The 22,508-nt window shown below is 45.3% G+C and overlaps 1 protein-coding gene across 1 annotated transcript in view; it reads left to right on the top strand.

Moving 5' to 3' along the window:
- Window positions 1-22,508, top strand: part of LOC147424249 (pathogenesis-related homeodomain protein-like) — a 123,380-nt gene that overhangs the window by 26,108 nt on the left and 74,764 nt on the right. The window contains exons 5-6 of the mRNA XM_086501869.1: window positions 13,005-13,117; window positions 13,201-13,584. Of these exons, the coding sequence (XP_086357995.1) occupies window positions 13,005-13,117; window positions 13,201-13,584 (497 nt within the window). The remainder of the gene's footprint in view (window positions 1-13,004; window positions 13,118-13,200; window positions 13,585-22,508) is intronic.

Raw genomic sequence — 22,508 nt, 5'->3', positions numbered from 1 at the left:
GATTGAGCATCAAGCATCGGCATTTCCATTGTGATTTGCCACAGTCAATTGATTTAGATCAAAAAGTCAAGATTCGATCCCATTGTTTGCGTGTGTTTGATGAACGGTTTGGCACTCCGTCTATATGTCCATCTACATTGCATGCACAGTCTTTAAAGAAGAATAGAATTTTTCCAGTCACTTTACATGTAATGGGTATGTTCATGTTTTTGTGTTGGAAGTTGTTTCAGGAATTTTCCTCCTCGGAGATTCTTGAAGAAGGTAGATGAATGACTATAGACGAAGTTGAAGCATTGAAGGAGCCAGAGATGACTTTATGTCGCTTTCGATGTGGCCTAAAGAAGCAAGCGTTGCCTACCTTTAAAAAGTTCAAGTATCGCGCGACCCACACATCAGAGTGGGCCGACGAAGGGTCCTTTCCAGGATTCTAGACGCTGTTGGCGATCTCCCTCGACGCCATACAGTTCGGTTCCAGTACCTCACTTTGAAAAGGAGGGGATGTCACGTGCACATCTAACCCTATGTGTACGTGGACAAGCTACTTCATGACATGGGTTCAGTTCAGTTAGCTTAGAAGTGTTGTGGCTGGCACTTTTGTGAGTCTGTTCGCAAACCGTCCATGCCCAGGCACTTAGAGTAGATGCATATCCTCTGGTTGCACACAACATGATCATCATATTACCATCAGAATCCATCGGGAGAATTTTACAGTGCACAGAACCTATTTTCCCTATTTTAGCCATTTTTTACTTATTATTATTAAGTGATTTTTGTTGGGAAACTGGGTAGGGCAATTTTGACAAGCATGTATATAAGAAACCTAGCGCTAGCACTTTCTGGCAGAAGAGGCAGCAGGGAGCTGGCATCCAACAGAGCACCTTCTCAGCAAGACTCCTCGGCAGGCCAACCTAGCGTTTTCCAGCCAATAGACCAAAGATCAAGCCTAGCGTTTTTCATCAAGGACAGCCTAGCGTTTTTGGATCCTTCTACAAGCGCCAGCAAGTAGCAATATTCAGCCAACATTTTTGCAGTTGTTGAAATTGCGGTTTTCAACCTTGCTGTCCAGCGTTTCCAGCAGACAAAACCAGCGTTTGTTTAGCAGATGGAACCACCGTTTTCAGCCATGCACACCAGCGTTTTTAGCACCTGAAACCAGCGTTTTTCAGCGTGTCGTTGTCACCTCGTCGTCATCGACATAGAGTTAAAATTCAACAGATAAAGATTTGCAGATTTCAGCCATTAGCGTTTTCAGATTTCAGCCCGTCTCGTCGTCGTCCTCATTGTCGTTGACACCGTCGGCACGTCTATTGCATTGTAGAGATTTGTGCAATCAATAGTAGACCGCTCTTGCCATAGAGAGGGGGGCCTTCGGAGGAGGGTTTGACAACATTTTGGTGTCGTATTCTTGTCTCTCTATCTCTCAGTCTCATCACCTTCATTCACAATGTTTATCCACTTGTTTGTGATCATTTGCACTCTCTCACTAAAGGAACGGAAGGCTCTCTCTTCCGTAAGTAAAAGGAACCTTGAGCACAGTTTGGAGCACTCATCTTGAGCAAAGTTCAACATTCACATCCGCTGCACTTTACAAGTGGAATCCATGTGGCTGCCAACTGTGCTCCTCTATCACCATCCCTCTCAATGTAGTCAGCAACCTCATCTACATACATGCCAAATAGTGTTTGAGATAGCGGGCAACCTTGTTTCACCCCAATAGTGGAGTGAATCAAATCAGAAATCCCCTATGGAGTGCGTACATACCCCACTACTGACTTGTATAGAGCCGTGATCCCCCAAATCAACTCTTTGGGTACCCTCATCTCTTGTAGTCTGCGCATCAATCTAGCTCTGGGCACTGTATCGAAGGCTTTGCAGAAGTCCACAAAGCAACAATAGAGTCCTCTCCTACGTGATCTCCTCTCTTCAACAATGGCTATGAGTGTCAGAATATGATCAAGAGTAGAGAAACCTCTCTTGAAACCCGCCTGTCCTACTGCGCGTATACCCTCTCTCTCTACCCATCTACTCAACTTGTAAGGTGTAGCGGAATGAATGTTGAACTTTGCTCAAGGGTTCCTTTTACTTACGGAAGGGAGAGCCTTCCGTTCCTTTAGTGAGAGAGTGCAATGGACACTGTGCGTGAAGGTGTATGAGACTGAGAGATAGAGAGAGAAGAGAATACGACACCGGAACGTTATAAAACCCTCCTCCGAAGGCCCCACTCTCGATGGCGAGAGTGGTCTACTATTGATTGCACAAATCTCTACAATGCTTGGACTTGCCGACGATGTCGACGACGACGAGGACGACGACGAGATGGGCTGAAGTCTGAAAATGCTAAGGGCTGAAATCTGCAAATCTTTATCTGCTGAATTCTGACTCTATGTCGGTGACGATGTCGATGACGACGGTACGACGATGATTTTCAGCGTAGATGCTGAAATCTGTGCTTTCCGGGCTGAATCTGCAAACTCTGCGGAATCTGACCGTGCGGCGAGGATCTGCTGCGGGAAGGTGAGATCTGCGAGGTTCGGCGGTTGTTCTGCGGTGTCTAAAGGCTGAAAATTGAAAACGGTGGTCCTAGGGCTGATTCTGTCGCGAAGGTTTGCAAAAACGTTGATGGCTTCAGGTTGAGGCAAAAACGCTAGGCTGAAAATGGTCCTACTGTGGTGAATCTGCTAACGTGGGGGCTTCTGCTTTTTGCCATCGCTAGGAATCTGCAAGATCCAAAAACGCTAGGTTGACGCTATGGAGCACAAATGCTAGGCCTCTTGGGGGTTCTGCTGAGAAGTTGCCTGTTGAGCGTGAGCTCCTGCTGCCTCTTCTGCCAGAAAGTGCTAGCGCTAGGTTTGCTTATATACAAACTTAGCAAATTTGCCCTACCTACTTTCCAACAAAAGTCACTTAAAATTAATAAGTGAAAAATGTCAAAAATAGGAAAAATAGGTCTATGCTACTGATGGGATTTGATTGGACTATGATGGTCATGCTGTGTGCAACCAGAGGATATGCATCTAATCTAAGTGTCTGGACATGCACGGTCTGCGAACAGACTCACAAAAGAATCACTTCCTATTCTAGATTGACTTGATTGAACTGAACCCTGGTCATGCTGTAGCTTGTCCACGGACACATAGGGTTGGATGTGTCACATGACATTCCCTCCTTTTCAAAGTGAGGTATTGGTACCGAACTGTATGGCATCGAGGGAGATCGCCAATAGCATCCGGAATCCTGGAAAGGACTCTTCCCTGGCCCACTCTAATATGTGGGTCGTGCGATACTTGAACTTTATAAAGGTCTGCAAAGTCTTCTTCCTTGGGCCGCGCCGAAAGCGACACAAAGTCATTTGAGTCTCCTTCCTTGCTTCAAAGTCGTATATAGTCATGCGTCTACCATCTTGAAGAATCTCTGAGGCTGAAAATTCTTGAAACCACTTCCAACACAAAAACATAAACATACCCATTCCATGTAAAGTGATTGGAAAAAATCTTGTCTTCTCTAAAGACTGTGTATGCAATGTAGATGAACAAATAGACGGAGTGCCAAACTGTTCACCACACACTCGCAAACAATGAGATCGAATCTTGTCTTTCTGATCTAAATCAATCAACTGTGGCAATTCACAATGGAAATGCCTATGCTTGATGTTCAATCTTTCTTGTGCTCTTTCTACGACTATGTCATGCCAAGGAAGAGACATGGAATGTGATTTCCTTGAATGCAAACAATTCATCTTTTCATGAGAAAGCCACATATATCCGTGCTCATTCATGAGTGAAACGTGCTCAACGTACAATATGTCATGCCTAGGAAAAGGGATCACATAAAGACGCTGCTAAGATACAGGAAACGCATGAATGAAACACTCGAACAATGCATGCTGACTAATCATGCGAACACATAGTACTTCCTGTGAGGGTTCCTTGGACCTAGGCTCGAGAGCCAAGATCGGTTCTTTCTGAGGGGGTTCTTTCGACCTTCACTTGAGAGCCAAGATCGGTTCTTCGTGATTGATCGAATCTTTCAATGAGGTTAGCTTCATGTCATTGTCAGCCAAATCATCATGCTTATCATCATGCAAATCCTGTGTATCATGCTTTGGAGAAGACGAGACCGAGAGAGTCTCCTTCTCCTGAATCCGTTCAATCTTCGCCTGCACATTAGAAATGAGAGAGGGAGAATGAATAACTTGCTCTCCACGAATGACAATGGAAGAGTCACTTTTGGCATTGAAAGTGAACGTATTTTCCGCCCAATCAATGAGAGGGTTATGCTTACGAAACCATCGAATGCCCAAAATCATATCACATCCTGAGAGAGGAGAGACAAAAAATTTTCTACGGAAAGTAGCTTGTTGAACTGTAAACAACACATTAAGACACTCTTTTGTAATGAGAGAGTCCATACTGGGAGCGAAGCCAGAGACCTCGAGAGGAGATTTCTGACTAACCTCTAGGCGTGAAGGGGATCGGGGAGCACCACAGACAGAGACTGAGAGAGAGAGAAGGAGACACACACACGATGTGGGTGGGGAGACTCCAAAGAGTGAGCAGCCCCCTATACACTTATGCTATGTATAAGGTATACAAGTCAGTGGGCGCCCAGACTCTGGGCGGCCGGGTAAGGCACAGACGCCTATACCCCAACAACCTCCCACTTAAAGGCGACTGTGCCTTTAAGCAAGGGAACCTAGTTTAAAGACTACAAAAGGTGAGAGAAAACCGCTCTCAACCGATGCCCACTGGCTGGCTGTGATCGTGTGCATCCGGCTGTCCTGCTCCCGTGTAAGTCCATACACCAATAGACGTACCGCACACGTATTGCAAGTATGTACGCAATACCTGCATATCTCCCTCGTGCACTATGCCATCATCAGTCAACAAACGACTGACAACCCCAACTGCAAATGCTCCCACTGCAGCTGCGATATCCGGTCTCAAGATCAACATCTCATACATGAGACCACCGAATGCCGATGCAATGCTAGCGGGCCCTGCTAGCTCTACGGAGCATGCATCAACATATATATATCCCTGGCAATAGGCATCTCTGACTGACAAGGCGTGTCAGCCACATGCATCTCCTGACTGTCCACAAAAGGTGCATCAACCTGTCGTGCAACCTCAGAGCAAACCAGCTGCTCTAGGTGTCTGCTGGAAGACATATCCTGCACAACTATATACCCATGCTCACTGTCGAGCATAGAAAGGAATGATTGCATAATCGCTGACATCTCAGTCTCCTCTGCTATCATCCACTGCAAACATGACCACTCAATCTGCTGTGACTCACTAGAGCTCTCATGCTCTAACTTCGTATGCATAGACTCTTGCACAACGTCCTCCTGTCGTGACTCACTAGAGCAAGACCGCTCTACCTGTCTATCCTGCATAGAAGTATCTCGCACAACTGACTCTCTGCTTTGCTCAGTCACTAGCAAAGCATGCATGTCTGACTCTGTCACCTCTCTGTGTGACTGCTCAAGTCGTGCCCCAACTGTGTGCACAACGAGCTCACTACTCTGCACTCCATGCAAAGCATCCTGCAACCCACAAGCAAAAGAGACTCGCCTGCTCTCTCGCTCTCTACCTGGCTGCGTGATCATAGAGACAATGCCGTCTCTCGCGTGATCCACATGCAATGGGTAATCTGTACCACTCCTGGCACCTCTCGCAATCACTAGCGAACCCAAATGCATCACAAAATCTCGCTCTCGTAGCGAAATCTGACATCCACAATCTCTAAGCTGACCAATCGAGATCAAATTCACTGTCAAATCTGGTACATAGCGCACATGTCGTAACAAGTAAGATGCACCACTCGGTAATGACAGTCTCACATCTCCTGCACCTGCTATCGCATGCACCGATCCATCGGTCAAACGTACACTGCCAAGCATCCCGCTAGAATAGCTACAAAACCATTCACGATGCGGCGTGACATGAAACATAGCATCTGCATCTAGCAACCACTGCGAAGGGAGTGCACTATCCACATGTATAGCATCTCGTGCATAGCTCGAGGTAAAAGTGACATCCTAGTCACTAGTATACTCCGACACTACATTTGCCTCAACTGTCAAAGCAACTGAGTCCATGGCATCACTACATACATCTCTGAGACTGTCATGTCTCCTATGATGTCGCATACGACGAAAACAACGCCATCTAACGTGTCCAGAATGACCACAATACCAACATGTCACCTGTCGGCGTGCTCGTGAATGTACATGTCTCACACAAGTCCGTGATGACTCAGATCTATCATACATATCATGTAATCTGCGCCAAAGTGCTCTCGTAGTAGTCTCATACATAACAAGAGCATATACAGATTCTGCAAGGTGCAAAGAGAGCGTAGATAGTGCCATCTCCTCTAGCTCCTGCCACTGATCGTCAGACATGTTTGAAGGTCTACCTGCATCACCACTCAATGGTCGATGCAACCCTCGCTGTGTCAATGCATCAAGCATACACTCTCTCCATGCCGCAAAGTCTGACCCATCAAACACGCGTATCTGTGAGAGGTCACAATCTGATCGATCACCTGTCTCTGCCATGAGCACAATGTAGCAAACTAGAAAGCAAAACCACCTCACCAACAACACCTGGAAACTGTCTACAAATATGGCCAGAAACACAATGTAAAACCTGTGAGAGACACTCCAAAATAGAGCTCCCGCAATGTCAATACAAGCCTCGCATGCTCTAGTATCACACTGCAATCTGTGAGCTAATCACCAAGCCCACACTGTGCGGCATCAATGCATACACACGCACAAATCTCCCACCTGCAGAGAACACCGCACGCAAATGCTGAGTGCAATCCGCAATCTCTACCTAGATCGCATAAATGATACGCATAAAACTCCTAGGAAAATTTCGCCAGAGTTTCGTCAGTAAAACGGCCACAAAACCAGTAACCAAACTGACTGCACGCTCAAAACCATGAGCAACCAAAGCACATCAAACCGCACTCCAAATGCATGCACCAATCTCCACACTTTGCATACATCATTGTAAACACCTGCAAATCTAGTACACAAATATCTGCTCTACCTGTGACTGCCAAAAAACATGCTCGAGGCATACATTGCCGAGCTCAAAATGCAATCACATTAGTCTCCCTGAGCATCAAACCACATAAGGCATACATCGTATCCTCCCACCTGTGAGGAAACTTGCAGCAAATATCACTCTCACATTTGAGAGAAAACCATGTGTGGAATCCTCGACACACAATAAACAACTGCTGCTGCAGCGACACACAATAAACAACTGCTGCTGCAGAAAATTCAGCGTTTAGAATTTTAAAATTCTGATATGACGAGCGCGTCCGGAGCGTGCCACAACCCCAAGGTAGACTCCTGGATCACATGTATCCGAGTCCGGGTGTGAAAGCTATGCCAAAAAACCTCCGTTTCGACCCAAAAACTCAGCATAAACTGCCAAAAGAGGGCTGAAAATGCAGCTCCTCAACCGTAGCTCGAATGAAGTTTTTGATGGCTCGAATGGCTTCGAAAGGGGGGTAAAACGCTAGGACGCCCGGTGGAAACGCTCTCGGAAAGCTGAATTTGCCGATGCCGAAGTCGAAACCCTGTTTGCACTCTTGAAAGTGCGCGCACGCGGACGCGATTTCGGGAATGAAACTGGCTCTCCGGTGTCGTCGTGACTGTGCACACACGCGCTCCCTCCGCACCTACGCTCTGGTACCAATTGAAGGGGATCAGGGAGCACCACAGACAGAGACGGAGAGAGAGAGAAGGAGACACACGACACACAGATATGGGTGGGGAGACTCCAAAGAGTGAGCAGCCCCCTATACACTTATGCTATGTATAAGGTATACAAGTCAGTGGGCGCCCAGACTCTGGACGGCCGGGCAAGGCACAGACGCCTATACTCCAACAAGGCGGGCTCTCTCAACAAGAGAGGGACTGATCACATCATGCATACTGCCTGGGTCAAACAATTTGACAAAACGTTGCCCCGTCATATGACCATAACATTTACTGAGAGACTCATCAATGGGAGGGTCAAGAGAAACTTGGGGCACACTCGTGTTGTCATTGATTGCATTGACAGAGGAAGTGGGTTCTGTGGATTCTTTAGATTCATTCGATTGAAGCTTAGGACATGTTCTTTTTATGTGACCCTTAATGTGACAATGAAAACAACGACCTTCCTTAGAATAAGTGCTTTGCTCTTGCGACGTGATGTATCCTCCTAAAATTCCTTGTGCTACCTTTTCATTCGGAGTGAGCTTAGGTTTAGCAATTGTGTTGGCCTTACCCTTAGGTTCATTGGAAGAGTTATTTTCTGAGAGACTGTTGGAAGATTGGTTAGAAGAGTTACTGTTCTTACCGTTCTTACCATTCTTACCATTTTGAGGGTGCTGAGAAGTCTGGGAGGTACTTGTCGAAGTCTTGTTCTCCTTAGGCTTTCACTTATTGTGCTTCATCTCCTGTGCGAGAGCAATCACTACCGCCTTGTTGAGATCGATTGGATCGAGCACCTCTACATCGTACATGATATACTCGTCCAATCCATAAAGGAATGCCTCCTTGCGCTCATCATCCGATTTGCGTAATTGGGTACTTAGTTGCAAGACACGATTAGAGAAAGACATCACTTGTATACCATTTTGCTTGAGAGTGCGCCAACCGTCCTTCAATCGTGCGAGGTACTGAGGTGGCATAAACCGTGCCTTGAGCTTGTCTTGGAAATCAGCCCAATTGAAGGAAAGGGACGTGAATACGTCAGCTGCCTCTAGGTGCGCAGCTAATTGTGCCTCTTGCCATGCGTGGTACCAATTGATGGCATCACCGGCAAGGTACATAGCTGCCGTCAAAACCTTGCTATTTCCTGTCTGCTAAGTTGTTGGAAAATAAGCATTAAATTGATGCAACTAAGAATGAATAACTGTAGCATCCATCTTACCATCACACTTACTGAACTAGATCTTCTCTGTGAGTGACTGGGTGGTTGGAGTCCGAATCACGGCTTGCGCCACTTGAGGAACTACCAACATTTTTGGCTGGTTCGGACTTTGAGGCAAGAACCTATCGCACCAATCCTTGCGTGCGGAGGTCCCTTTAATTCTCAGGATCGGCCTCCAAGGCCGCTCGTCTTGCTTCGGCTTCCTTCTTTCTTTGTGCTTTTCTTTCTTTTCGTGCATCGCGCTCGCGTTCCAAAGCAATGTGAGTCGCTTCTTGTTGTTCTGCTTTTCTTTCTAGTTGTGCCATCGCAACGCGATTCGTTTGTTGTTGTTGTGCCATCATCTCCAACATCGACTTGACCATCGCCTCCATAGGATTTGGTACAACTCGTGGCGTAGATGGGGAAGGGGGAGGATCGAAAAAACATCCCGATGGGGAAAATTCTTCGTCGCCTCTCTCATGCTCATTACCTCGAAGCGAACTATCTATTCCGCTTCGAGTGATGACCATACACCGTGATCTTGGGTTCTTAAGTTCATGAGGAACTTGGGTTCTTGTGGGTCTTGGGTTCTTGAGGTTCTTGAGGTTCTTCTTTCGCTTGCAATGTGTGTTCGAGAAGGATCTTCTCTTCACCCGAGTTCTGCTCTTTTTCGCGGGCGCACCCCTTGGCGGCCTTGCGCTCACACCAAGGTTGCTTTTCCCACCTCACGTCGATTGGCCGGCCGCTAAGTGCACGGTCCGCTCTCAATGAGTGAAAAGAGGCATAAGGGGAGGCTGGACAAGCCCTTCTTTCTTGGGTTTCCTGTCACTCTTCAAAAACACGATTAGGAATCGACACGCCCAAGAGGACTTGGGTTACGTGTGACCGCAACAAGCAAAAAAATAAAATGTGGTTCTTTCCTTGAGTGATACAGAACACTGCCAAAGCTCTAATACCAATGTAAGGTGCAACGGAAGTGAATGTTGAACTTTGCTCAAGATGAGTGCTCCGAATTGTGCTCAAGGGTTCCTTTTACTTACGGAAGGGAGAGCCTTCCGTTCCTTTAGTGAGACAGTGCAATGGACACAAACAAAGTGGATGAACACTATGAATGAAGGTGTATGAGACTGAGAGAAGAGAATACGACACCGGAATGTTATAAAACCCTCCTCCGAAGGCCGCACTCTCGATGGCGAGAGTGGTCTACTATTGATTGCACAAATCTCTACAATGCTTGGACTTGCCGACGATGTCGACGACGACGAGACGGGCTGAAATCTGAAAATGCTAAGGGCTGAAATCTGCAAATCTTTATCTGCTGAATTCTCACTCTATGTCGGTGACGATGTGGACGACGACGGTATGACGATGACGCGCTGAAAACGCAGATGCTGAAATCTGTGTTTTTTGGGCTGAATCTGCAAACTTTGCGAAATCTGACCGTTCGGCGAGGATCTGGTGCGGGAAGGTGAGATCTGCGAGGTTCGGGGGTTGTTCTGCGGTGTCTAAAGGCTGTTAACTGAAAACGCTGGTCCTAGGGCTGATTCTGGCGCGAAGGTTTGCAAAAACGTTGATGGCTTCAAGTGGAGGCAAAAACGCTAGGTTGAAAATGGTCCTGCTGCGGTGAATCTGCTAACGCTGGGGCTTCTGCTTTTTGCTATCGCCAGGAATCTGCAAGATCTTAAAACGCTGGCTGATTTGGTCCAAAAAGGCTAGGTTGACGCTATGGAGCAAAAACGCTAGGCCTCTTGGGGGTTCTGCTGAGAAGATGCCTGTTGAGCGTGAGCTCCTTCTGCCTCTTCTGCCTCTTCTGCCAGAAAGTACTAGCGCTAGGTTTGCTTATATACAAACTTAGCAAATTTGCCCTACCTACTTTCCAACAAAAGTCACTTAAAATTAATAAGTGAAAAATGTCAAAAATAGGAAAAATAGGTCTATGCACTGTAAAAATTGCTACTAATGGGATTTGACTGGAATTTGATGGTCATGCTGTGTGGTATTTAGTCAATACTATGCATGATGGAGCTGATGGTTATATTGTCTTGTGGGTGACTACCATGGGTCTATATCTTGCACTTTCCTTCAAGGGTGAATCTGGGCTTATCCTGGATTCATCTAGGTATATTTTGTAGTCGTATAGCGGACATCCAGACTTCACATTGTGAAGTTTTCGTTCGAGTTATGACCAGTTAATATTGTGCTATTCTTTCTATCTTTTGTGGTGCGTATGCCCTATCAACTACCTTATTTTTGTGCTAATTCTTCCGATTTAATGCTTCTTTTAGTGCTAGACTTCATTATGGCTGAGTCTGCCCTTGATCTCCGGAGTCATGACAGAAACTCAGTATGCTGAACTTTGTGTTGATGCATGCTCATGTGTGTGTGCGTTTGGTGTGTGTTGTGTTGGGGAGCATATGTTAGTACCTAGTTCTACACCCACTATTGGGCACTGACGACGTTAGTGGGGATGTTGTGGTATTTAGTCAATACTATGCATGATGGAAACACACATGTGCATGAGGCGGCAAGGAGAAAAATTGCGATCTGAATTGTGGGGGGAGGATTTTTTTTGGCATGCTCTAGTCAGCTGATGGTTATATTGTCTTGTGGGTGACTACCATGGGTCTATACCTTGCACTTTCCTTTAAGGGTGAATCTGGGCTTATCTTGTATTCATCTAGGTATATGCTGTGTGCAACCAGAGGATATGCATCTAAATCAAGTGTCTGGACATGCACGGTCTGCGAACACACTCACAAAAGTGCCAAATCACTTCCTATTCTAGACTGACTTGACTGAACTGAACCCTGGTCATGGTGTAGCTTGTCCACGGACACATAGGGTTGGATGTGTCACGTGACACAACTACTGTTCAAGGATGGATGTGTACAACCGTGCCAATGTGTCTCCAATCATCATAATGCAATAGTTCCTAGGCTCCAAAGGGTCCCCTGACTTGAAGATAAGCACGATCGTGGACAAACTCCAAGTATCAGGTAGGCCCTCACACATGGCACGGTTGAACAGCACTGCTAGAAGCTCTGCAAGCAAATCTTTGGTATCTATAAAATGCACTGCTACCAGGCCATCGTGATCATATGCTCTTCTAGTCTTCATCCTGTCAATGGCTTTCTTTACCATCTCGGCGGTAAAGAAAGCGCACGTGTGGGCATCGCTCTGGCGGACCTGGAAGAGGTGGTTGCCCCGAGACTGTGTAGAGAGATGATGCATACTGACCGCATACCTCTGTAGAAGTTGCCCGTCTTGGCATTGAAGTCCCCCAAAAGAATGACATCTATATCCCTAGAGAACTCCTATATGTCCTCATCCAATATCATGTAGGGTGAATCCCCCATTGGGCGATGCATAATGAGATGTGCTGGGGGCAAAATAGCATATTGCAATGTAAAGAGGTCTCCTTGTCTCCGCTCTCACTGTGACCCACATATATTTGGCCTGCACATCCCTATGAACAATAGTTGCAGCTCCTCCCTGAATAGGATTGCCACACCTCCTGACCCCCGTCCTCTATGTGTTGATCTCACATCTTGCCTACAAGTAGTCTCCCAATCGTATCCCGTCACTCTAATGTGCCTCCAGGAGTCTGATGCGTTATAATGTCTCTTCCCTTAAAGCTATCCTCAAATGTGCCTACATCTAGCTTTATTGATCCGTTACAATTCCATGCTGCCATTTTAAGGTTGGTGCCATAGGTTTATCAGAGCACCATTGACCATGCACAAGATAATTTCACTTGGCTACCTAAAGGGCAGACTTGCACATATTTGGGTTTCCATGTCGGGATTGATGTGTCCGCTGAGCAGAAGTTTGCGTCCATGTGTAATGTGCAGCGGAAGTGATTGATGGTGAATGGTTAGGATGAGTGCTCAGTGCGAACTCAAGGTTCCTTTTACAGAATGAGAGAGTTCCTTTTACTTCATGAGAGATGTGCAAAGACTAGAGAGAAAAGAGAGTGATATTGTGAATGAAGGCTCAGAGAGAGAGAGAGAGAGAGAGAGAGAGAGAGAGAGAGAGAGAGAGAGAGAGAGAGAGAGAGAGAGAGAGATTTGTGGTTCTTGTCAGTTCCGCCAGATGACGAGGGTTGGTTATGTCCTGTCTGTGACTGCAAATCTGAATGCTTGGATGTTGTTAATGCTTATTTTGGAACTTCTTATGGGGTGGAAGATTCTTGGAAGGTATCGTTTTCACTTGTCAAATGTGATTAATTTTGTCTCTCACTTCTTATGAAATAAAGGACTCTATGTCTAATCTTGCTCAGAAAATTTTTGCTGAAGCTGGCTCATTTGGAATTGATGATGAAAATCTACCGCGAGTGGTTGAAGATTGGCCCTCTGAAGACTCAGAAGATGCTGATTATGTACCAGATCAAGAGAACAATAACTCCAAGCTCGCCACCAAGGATCAGGAAGACTCCAGTGACGAGTCAGTTTCTCTCACAAGCAGTGATCAGAGGGGTTCAGACAGCAACTCAAGTGATGCTGAAGCTTCGAGGCTCTCTCTTTTGAATGAATTGGCAGAGATAATGGGAAGTGAATTAGGAATGGACCCAAAGCAAGATACTGTTTTAACAGATGAGGACAATGTGGTTTTGATGGATGGAAAGCGACAAAGAAAGGAAGTAGATTACCAAAAGTTACATGATGTATGTATGCTTCAACATTTTGAATAGGCTAATAATGTTCTGGTACCTATTTTGTTGCTCTTAGCACTGATTTGAATAGTCTGTTGTTTCCTCTGCTGGCATTTAGTGCTTAGAGGCATGAGTTGTTTACTACTAGTGTCAACACGGATGCCTATAGAGAGTTATTTTTATAGTGAACTTTGATGTCCAATTTGCTTATCAGCATTTCCTTTTTGGACGAAGGGTTAGGAATTGGGATTAAACAGATCACATATATGATTGCTGAACTAGAAGAAGGTTTTGTTTGTGATGGATTGTTGCTAAAGAATGCTTTTGTCATTTCTGAGATCCTAGGGAATGGAGACATGAAAATAATTTTTTTCTGACTGGAGAGAACTTTATTTTGTTTTACACCTTAGGGGCATCAATTGAAAGTTAAATTATAAAAGTAGAAGCCAAAACAATAGCGTAGGAAAATAAATACAAGCAATCTTGTGGTTGATGCTCTTAAAATTTGTGGTGTTTTTCTGAAGAAGGCACCATGTAGAGCTTTAGAGAGCTTTGTCGCTTACATCAACTCCTAAACATGCAACAAATTCATGAAGGAAATGAGTTCTGAACCTATTGTTGTCATATTGGAAATTCAGACAGCCACACCTCAACCCACATTAGTGATAGAGGCTGTGACGGGTTTTAGGGTTAGGGTTTCTGCGTTCGATGTCGTAGACGCAACTGATCACTGCGTTCGTTTGGTCTCTCTCTCTCTCTCTCTCTCTCTCTCTCTCTCTCTCTCTCTCTCTCTCTCTCTCTCTCTCTCTCTCTCTCAAGGTGGTGCATGCTAATCTCTTTGTCAGAGCCATAGACTCTCTCACTAGAATCTTCTGATTTTCTCTCTCTAAACCTGATTTTCTGATTTTCTCTCTGTAGAACCTCAATATTTACTCTCTCTAGAGCTGACAGAACCTTCTCTCATTAAAAATAAGGCTTTTTACTGCTATTTTTACGGTTAAAAGGTTGGCGCCCTGCTTTTTGACTGGGATTCGTAAAAAAAGAAGGAAAGAGGCCAGAATAGGGGGCGCCTTGCTTTTCTGGCAGCCCCCCCTCTATTCTTTCTGGCCCCAAGAGCTATAAAAGCCTGCCCCCCCCCCCCCCCCCCCCCCCCCCCCCCACACACACACACACACACACACACAACGCTTGTAGATTGTTGCGTGATTGCCTGAGCACCAACTCTCCAATTTCAGCCCTTGAATCCTTGTATGAGAAGAGTTCCATTGAATAAGGAATACCCGAATGGGGTTACCGACTTGCTGACAGTGATTACAAAGGCTCTTTGGCATTAGCCTTGGTGCATGCTATGTACATGGAGCCGACACCCTGAGCAGACTCGCACTTCAATATTGGTCTCTCGGCCTAAGAAGTGAAAGGCGACGGTGTTTGGTGGATCTTAAAGTAGTAAAAAACTTAACGGCAGATTAGAGAAGTGTAATGCTAGACTTGTAGTTGAAGGGTATGCATAGCCCCTTGGTGTGAACTTCACAAGACTTTTGATCTTGCCCCTCGTATGACTACCTCAAGACAATTCTTGCATTAGCAACTCATCAAAGTGTGTGGACATCAAGGAGCATCACGAGCTTCGCATGGAGCAACTGTGAAGAACTGTGTCCTAATTCTAGTACTTTATGCTTAATTACTATGTTTCTGAACAAAACTTGAAAGATAACTCTGAGAAGAGACTTAAAGAGTCTGTATGATAGGCTCCTTATATATAGGAGACAAAGAGACATAAGGGAAAAGGACGTCTCATGGTGAATAGACATGACCATAGACGTAAAGACACATCCTTTGGACAAATAGCGATAACTATTGAGTGAAGAGTCGCAACCATAGAGCGAAGAGGTATGACGAGTAGTCGAAGGAGTGTGGCTTGATGAAGAAGCATGTCTCAAGAGCGAAGAGTCAGTTCTCGTATCTGCAACCATGAGTAAGTGTATGATGTAACTAAGTCAGAATCGTGACACTCTTTCCCATTTAAAATAAAACCCATGTGCTAAATGAAAGTCTACCGCTTGTCAAAGAACTCTTGGAGAAGGTTAGGGTATTGTTGCATTTCTTCATCTATCTTCCAAGTAGAATCCGACTCATCCAAGTCCATCCTCTTCACAAGAAATTGTGTTGTGATTTTTCTTCTTGTTTCTTTCTAACGAGTGTCAAGAATAATTTTTGGAACTAGAGTATTGTGTTCATCTTCGATTTTTGGCACATAAGAAGATAAGGTTGCAACAAGCGAATCTCCTTGAATGTATTCTTTGAGCCATTAAATGTGAAAAGTTGGATGAATCTTTTCCCATGAAGGCGGAAGTTCCAACTTACAACTGACAACTGAATTCTTCTTGATGATTTTGAAAGGTCCATAGAAGCCAACTCGCAACTTTGAAAAAATTGATTTCATAGTTTTGTAGCGATGAGGTGCCATATACAACAAAACCAAGTCACCCTCTTGGAATTTTGCATGACGACGATGCTTGTTGGCCTGCTCTTTGATATTTTTGTTGAACATGAACCAATTTATTACAAGCACATTTTCCATTTCCTAAACCAGTTAATGTGCTAACACCACTTTCGTTTAAAGAAGAAAGTTAATAGGCACAAGAAGAGTATGCCTATATGCTGCTTGAAATGGAGTCTTGCTGGTCACGGAATGAGGGAATTGTTGTAAGGAGACTTTACAAGTGGAAAATAATCTTCCTAAGATGCCAATCGAATTTGAACATATTGTCTCAACATCTCTGTCTGAAGTAATGGACTTTGGCAAACCATGTAATCTGAAAATATGTTGCACAAACAATGTCGCAACATCCAGGGCAGAAGCTCCTTTCTTACAAGGAATAAAATGTGCCATTTGGGAAAATCGATCAATCACCACAAGAATTTGAGCATTGCGTTTTGGTGGACGAGGCAAAATGGTAATGAAATTCATGTTGACACTTTCCTTTCTTTAAGTCCCAGTAAGCCCTTAGGAAGTTATCTCGAGACCTTCATAAAGTGACATGAGTTGCTAGTCTTTACAAACTTGTTAATATCCTGTTGCATCTGAGGCCAAAAATATGTTGCTGACAAAAGCTGATATGTCTTGTTTATTCCAGGGTGAGCAACGAATGGAATTTCATGATGTTCCTAAATCAAAATTTTCCTCAAAGATCCATTATGAGGAACATAAATGCTTTATCTTTGCAGGCTTAGGAGTTAAGAGACTTGATGTAAGGTGCAGCGGAATGAATGTTTAAACTTTGCTCAAGATGAGTGCTCCGAACTGTGCTCAAGGTTCCTTTTACTTATGGAAGGGAGAGCCTTCCGTTCCTTTAGTGAGAGAGTGCAATGGACACAATTAAAGTGAATGGACACTGTGCGTGAAGGTGCATGAGCCTGAGAGATAGAGAGAGAAGAGAATACGACACCGGAATGTTGTCAAGACCCTCCTCTGAAGGACCCACTCTCTATGGCAAGAGTGGTCTACTATTGATTGCACAATCTCTACAATGCTTGGACTTACCGACGATGTTGACGACGATCAGGACGATGACGAGACGGGCTGAAATCTGAAAATGCAAAGGGCTGAAATCTGCAAATCTTTATTCGCTGAATTCTGACTCTATGTCGATGATGACGGCACGACGACGATGCACTGAAAACGTAGATGCTGAAATCTGCGTTTTTCGGGCTGGAACTGCAAACTTTGCGGATCTGACCATGCGGCGAAGATCTGCGACGGGAAGGTGAGATATGCGAGGTTCGGTACTTGATCTGCGGTGTCTATGGGCTGAAAACTGAAAACGCTGATGCTTTTGCTGATTTCGTCGCGGGGGAAATGCAAAACGCTAGGTGCTCTGCTGTCCCAAAAACGCTAGGGCTGAATGCTATGCTGATGCAGATGCAAAAACGCTAGTGATCTACTTGGTCCTGCTGTCGCCAGGGCTGATTTGCAACTGCAAAACGCCAAGGCTGAATCTGTGCTGAAAAATGCTAGGCTTGTCTGGGGTCTGTTGGCTGATACGCTATGTCTTCTTGTCGGGGGACACTTGCTGAGAAGGTGCACTGTTGGATGCCAGGTCCCTGCTGCCTCTTCTGCCAGAAAGTGCTAGCGCTAGGTTTTCTTATATACAACTTAGCAAAATTGCCCTACCTACTTTCCATCAAAAGTCACTTAAAAATAATAAGTGAAATTTTTGTCAAAAAATAGGGAAAATAGGTTTAATGTACTGGAAAATTCCCCTGGTGGATTCTGATGGATTCTGATAGAAATGCTTATGATCATGCTGTGTGCAACCGAAGGATATGCATCTAATCTAAGTGACTGGTCATGCACGGTCTGCGAACAGACTCACAAAATTGCCAGATTACTTCAGACTGACTTGACTGAACTGAACCGTGGTCATGCTGTAGCTTGTCCACGGACACATAGGGTTGGATGTGTCACGTGACATCCCCTACCGATTGTATGGTGTCGAGGGAGATCGCCAACAACATCCGGAATCCTCGAAAGGACTCTTCTCCGGCCCACTCTGAGATGTTGGTCGTGTGATACTTGAACTTCATAAAGGTCTGCAATGCTTGCTTCTTTGGGCCGCGCCGAAAGCGACCCAAAGTCTTCTGTGGCTCCTTCAATGCGTCAACTTCGTCTAGAGTCTTGCTTCTTCCTTCTTCAAGAATCTCCGAGGTTGAAAATTTTTGAACCACTTCCAACACAAAAACATGAACATACCTATTCCATGTAAAGTGGAAAACATCTCGTCTTCCTAAAAGACTGTGCATGCAATATAGATGAACAAATAGATGGAGTGCCAAACCGTTCATCAAACACACGCAAACAATGAGATCGAATCTTGTGTTTTTGAGCTAAATCAATCAACTGTGGCAATTCACAACGGAGATGCCCATGCTTGGTGCTCATACTTTCTTGTGCTCTTTCTACAACCGTGTCGTGCGAAGGAAGAGACGTGGAATGTGACTTCCTTGAATGCATACTTTTCAGTTTTTCATGAGAAATCCGCATACATCCGTGCTCATTCATGAGTGAAACGTGCTCAACGGACAATATGGAATGCCTATGAAAAGGTATCACATAAAGACGCTGACTAAAATACAGGAAATGATCACGAATGAAACACTTGAACAATGCGTGCTGACGAATCATTTGAACACATTGTACTTCCTGTGAGGGGTCGTTGGACGTAGGCTCAAGAGCCAAGATCGGTTCTTCCTGTTTGATCGAATCTTCCTGTGGGGGTTTTGGGGACCTCGACTCGAGAGCCAAGATCAGTTCTTCGTGATTGATCGAATCTGCAATGAGGTTAGCTTCGCTAGAAAAAGCATCAACTAAACCATCATCTTGGTGAACAATCACGTCATCGTCATGTAAATCATCATGCTTGTGAGAAATCACATCTTGATCATCATGCAAATCATCATCCTTGTCATTGTCATGCAATTCTTCATGCTTGTCATTATCATTCAAACCATCATGCAAATCCTGCGTGTCATGCTTTGGAGAAGAAGAGATTGAGAGAGTCTCCTTTTCCCTAATCTCTTGCATCTGTGCCTGCACTTGAGAAAAGAGTCGCAACATCTCTTTCATGTGTCGGTCGTTCATTGCTTTTCTTGCTTTGATCTCTCGATCAAATTCTGCTTTTCTTTCTTCGGCTTCCAAGCGCGCTTGCTCGTGCTCACGCTCTATGGCTGCCATTCTTTCTTTGTGTTCTGCCTTTCTTTCTGCTTTTCGTGCTTCGCGTGCTAATTTCATGTCCATCACCATCTTGTCGAAAGCTTCCATAGGAGTTAGGGCAATCCTTGTCGTAGATGGGGAAGGGGGAGGGTCGGAAAAACCTCCTGGTGGGGAAAATTCTTTGTCGCCTCTCTCATGCTCATCACCTCCAAGCGAAGTATCCATTCCGTTTCGAGTGATGACCATCCACTGAAGTCCGGGGTTCTTCTGGGTTCTTGTGGTCTTGGATTCTTAAGTTCACGAGGAACTTGGGTTCTTGCGGGTCTTAGTTGTTGGGGTTCTTGAGTTCTTGTGGGTCTTGAGATTCTTGAGGTTCTTCTTTCGCTTGCAATCTGTGTTAGAGAAGGATCTTCTCTTCACCCGAGTTCTGCTCTTTTCTGCGGGCGCACCCCTTGGCGGCCTTGCGATCACACCAAGGTTGCTTTTTCCCACCTCACGTCGATTGGCCGGCCGCTAAGTGCACGGTCCGCTCTCAGTGAGTGAAAAGAGGCACAAGGGGAGGCTCGACAAGCCCTTCTTTCTTGGGTTTCGTGTCACTCTTCAAAAACACGATTAGGAATCGACATGCCCAAGAGGTCTTGGGTTACGTGCGACCTCAACAAGCAAAAACATTTTCTGTGGTTCTTTCCTTGAGTGATACATAACACTGCCGAAGCTCTGATACCAATGTAAGGTGCAGCAGAATGAATGTTTGAACTTCGCTCAAGATGAGTGCTCCGAATTGTGCTCAAGGTTCCTTTTACTTACGGAAGGGAGAGCCTTCCGTTCCTCTAGTGAGAGAGTGCAATGAACACAAACAAAGTGAATGGATACTATGCGTGAAGGTGCATGAGCTTGAGAGATAGAGAGAGAAGAGAATACAACACCGGAATGTTGTCAAAACCCTCCTCCGAAGGCCCCACTCTCTATGGCGAGTGGTCTACTATTGATTGCATAATCTCTACAATGCTTGGACTTGCCGACGATGTCGACGACGACGAGACGGGCTAAAATCTGAAAATGCTAAGGGCTGAAATCTGCAAATCTTTATCTGCTGAATTCTGACTCTATGTTGATGACGATGTCGATGACGACGGTACTACGACGACGCGCTGAAAACGCAGATGCTGAAAGCTGCGTTTTCCGGGCTAAAACTGCAAACTTCGCGGATCTGACCGTGCGGCGAAGATCTGCGACGGGAAGGTGAGATCTGCGAGGTTCGGGACTTGATGTGCGGTGTCTATGGGTTGAAAACGGAAAACGCTGATGCTTCTGCTGATTCCGTCGCGGAGGAACTGCAAAACGCTAGGTGCTTTGCTGTGCCAAAAACGCTAGGGCTGAATGCTGTGCTGATGCAAAAACGCTAGTGATCTGCTTTGTCTTGCTGTCACTAGGGCTGATCTGCAACTGCAAAACACCAAAGCTGAGTCTGTGCTGAAAAACGCTAGGCTTGTTTGGGGTCTGGGGTCTGTTGGCTGAAACGCTATGTCTTCTTGCCAGGCGAGTCTTACTGAGAAGGTGCACTGTTGGATGTCAGGTCCCTGTTGCCTCTTCTGCCAGAAAGTGCTAGCGCTAGGTTTTCTTATATACAACTTAGCAAAATTGCTCTACCGACTTTCCAACAAAAGTCACTTAAAAACAATAAGTAAAAATTGTCAAAAATAGGGGAAATAGGTTTATAGCACTGGAAAATTCCCCTGGTAGATTCTGATGGAAATGTTTATGATCATGCTGTGTGCAACCGGAGGATATGCATCTAAACTCAGTGACTGGTCATGCACTGTCTGCGACCAGACTACAAAAGTGCCAGATCACTTCCTATTCTAGACTGACTTGATTGAAATGAACCTTGGTCTAGCTTGTCCACGGACACATAGGGTTGGTTGTGTCACGTGACACTTGAGGGCTCAAAAGTCTCTATCTGTCAAATACTCATTCTTGAAACACATAGGAATTCCTATTTGCACATTTCTTATGGTAAAATTTGTGGCTCAAGTCATACGGCCTAAAGCATTTGCAACCACATTTTGAAGACTAGGCACATTGTCATGAGGACATAGCAATTGCTAACTTGAGTTGTTGGTTTCTTTCCGACGATTTTTGTTTAATTTTTGGGACTCTCTTTTTGAAGTTGCAAATGGTCGGACATTGTATGGCCAGTGTGAAATGGCCAATGACCGAGAGTTTCACCTGTAGTCGGGAAGGGGAGGTCACCACGAGTTGGTCGGGCCAATCAGCACTGGAATCCGAGTAGTAAAAGGGTGTATAGGCTCCTTGCTACACTATTAAGTTAGTGGGTACTAGGAAATTAACATAAAAGAGGCATAAAGGACACATGGCCCCTTGCTACACTATTAAGTCGGTGGGTACTAGGAAATTAACTCAAAAGAGGCATAAGGGACACATGGCGGCTCCAGATCATTCTGCCAGATCTGCATGAAGAGGGAGGCGCCCAAATTGAGAGAAGAGGCTGATTTTGTTCATTAAGTGCTATAGTGTGTGTGAGTAGTGGATGCAGGTGATCACAACTTTAATGGAAGAGTTTTCTTGCGTGAAAACTCGTCCGATTTGAAAGGGAACTGTCCCATTGCGTGCAGGAGCACCTGAGAGATGCGTAGCCGTGCTCGCTCGGCTCTAAACGGTTTAAAACAGAGCATTACAGCCTGCTGTGTTTTTCTGCATGTTTAGGGCTTCGCACCTAAACTGCAGGGAATTGCCAAGGGAGCCTCGGAAAGGCCCTTGGGATGCGTGTACAGGGCAATAGGCACCGAACAGTGGCAAAACAGAAAATTACAGCATGCTGAAATTGACATGTAGCTCATTGGAAAGCTTTCATACCGCAAGGGAAAGTGTCCTTGATGTGTACTTTTGACCTACATGGTTATTTGCGCCGTTATGTTGGCGAAATTGGGTCAAAAACCTGCAATTAAAGCCATGGACAAGTTTGGACAGCTTGGTGAGGGTTAGGTGTAAGCGTTCGGATCGTTTATTTGTCAGGGGAGCCTTGAGAAAGCATTGGGTGCTTGTACATGACAATTTAGAGACCTTTCCCACGAGAGATCTCGTCTAATTCAAGGGGCAATCGACCCTACAAGTGCGAGAGCTCGAGGGCTACCCAAAAAAGTGATCAGCACGCGGATCAGAGCGTAAAGCAGAGAATTCAGTGAGCTGCAATTTCTCGCCA

Source organism: Adiantum capillus-veneris, chromosome 26 (assembly GCF_014529385.1).
Source record: "Adiantum capillus-veneris isolate H3 chromosome 26, ASM1452938v2, whole genome shotgun sequence".
Classification (NCBI taxonomy): domain Eukaryota; kingdom Viridiplantae; phylum Streptophyta; class Polypodiopsida; order Polypodiales; family Pteridaceae; genus Adiantum; species Adiantum capillus-veneris.
The sequence above is the reverse complement of the archived record's forward strand: the minus strand, read 5'-3'. Positions and strand labels throughout refer to the sequence as shown.